General features: G+C 50.4%; 1 protein-coding gene across 2 annotated transcripts in view; it reads right to left on the reverse strand.

The window, feature by feature from the left end:
* The window catches only part of LOC122087131 (protein BTR1-like), an 11,996-nt gene extending 11,528 nt beyond the window's left edge, over window positions 1-468 (reverse strand). The window contains exon 1 of one of the 2 annotated variants that reach the window (XM_042656136.1): window positions 94-468. In XM_042656136.1, the coding sequence (XP_042512070.1) occupies window positions 94-175 (82 nt within the window). In that variant the 5' untranslated portion in view covers window positions 176-468. The remainder of the gene's footprint in view (window positions 1-93) is intronic. The other variant, XM_042656135.1, reaches the window with a different exon arrangement.

Consider the following 468-nt stretch of genomic DNA (forward strand, 5'->3'; position numbering starts at 1 on the left):
GGGGGGGGGGAAGAGAGAGTGAGAGTCAGATCAGAGGCAATAGATCTCTAGGAGTAATGCGCAGAATAAGAAGATGTGTTCTGCAAATCTCACCTCGAGGGGGTGATTTTGGAGGTCCAGATCGCTTCGGTGGGGCCTCGGGGGAAGAAACGTAAGACGACTCGGGCGATTCCATTCTTGTTTTGCTGTATTCTGTTCTGAAGAAGCAGATAACTGAGGGGAACACCGAGAGAGATGAGAGATCAGGCCATTTGCATTGCTCGAGGGGCTGAGAGAAAACGAGGAAAGAGATAAGAGGAGCAAGATATGTGTTCTTCCCGCTCCTGGACCTCGCTGACAGCTGAGTGTGGAGAGAGAGAGAGAGAAAAGATGAGGATGGATGCTTGTTGCCTTCAGCGTTTGACCGTTCTCTGGTGCTTCGGTTTACTTTTCTCTTTTGTACTCGAGGACCAGGTTGCCGATGAAACC

Source organism: Macadamia integrifolia, chromosome 8 (assembly GCF_013358625.1).
Source record: "Macadamia integrifolia cultivar HAES 741 chromosome 8, SCU_Mint_v3, whole genome shotgun sequence".
NCBI classification, from domain to species: domain Eukaryota; kingdom Viridiplantae; phylum Streptophyta; class Magnoliopsida; order Proteales; family Proteaceae; genus Macadamia; species Macadamia integrifolia.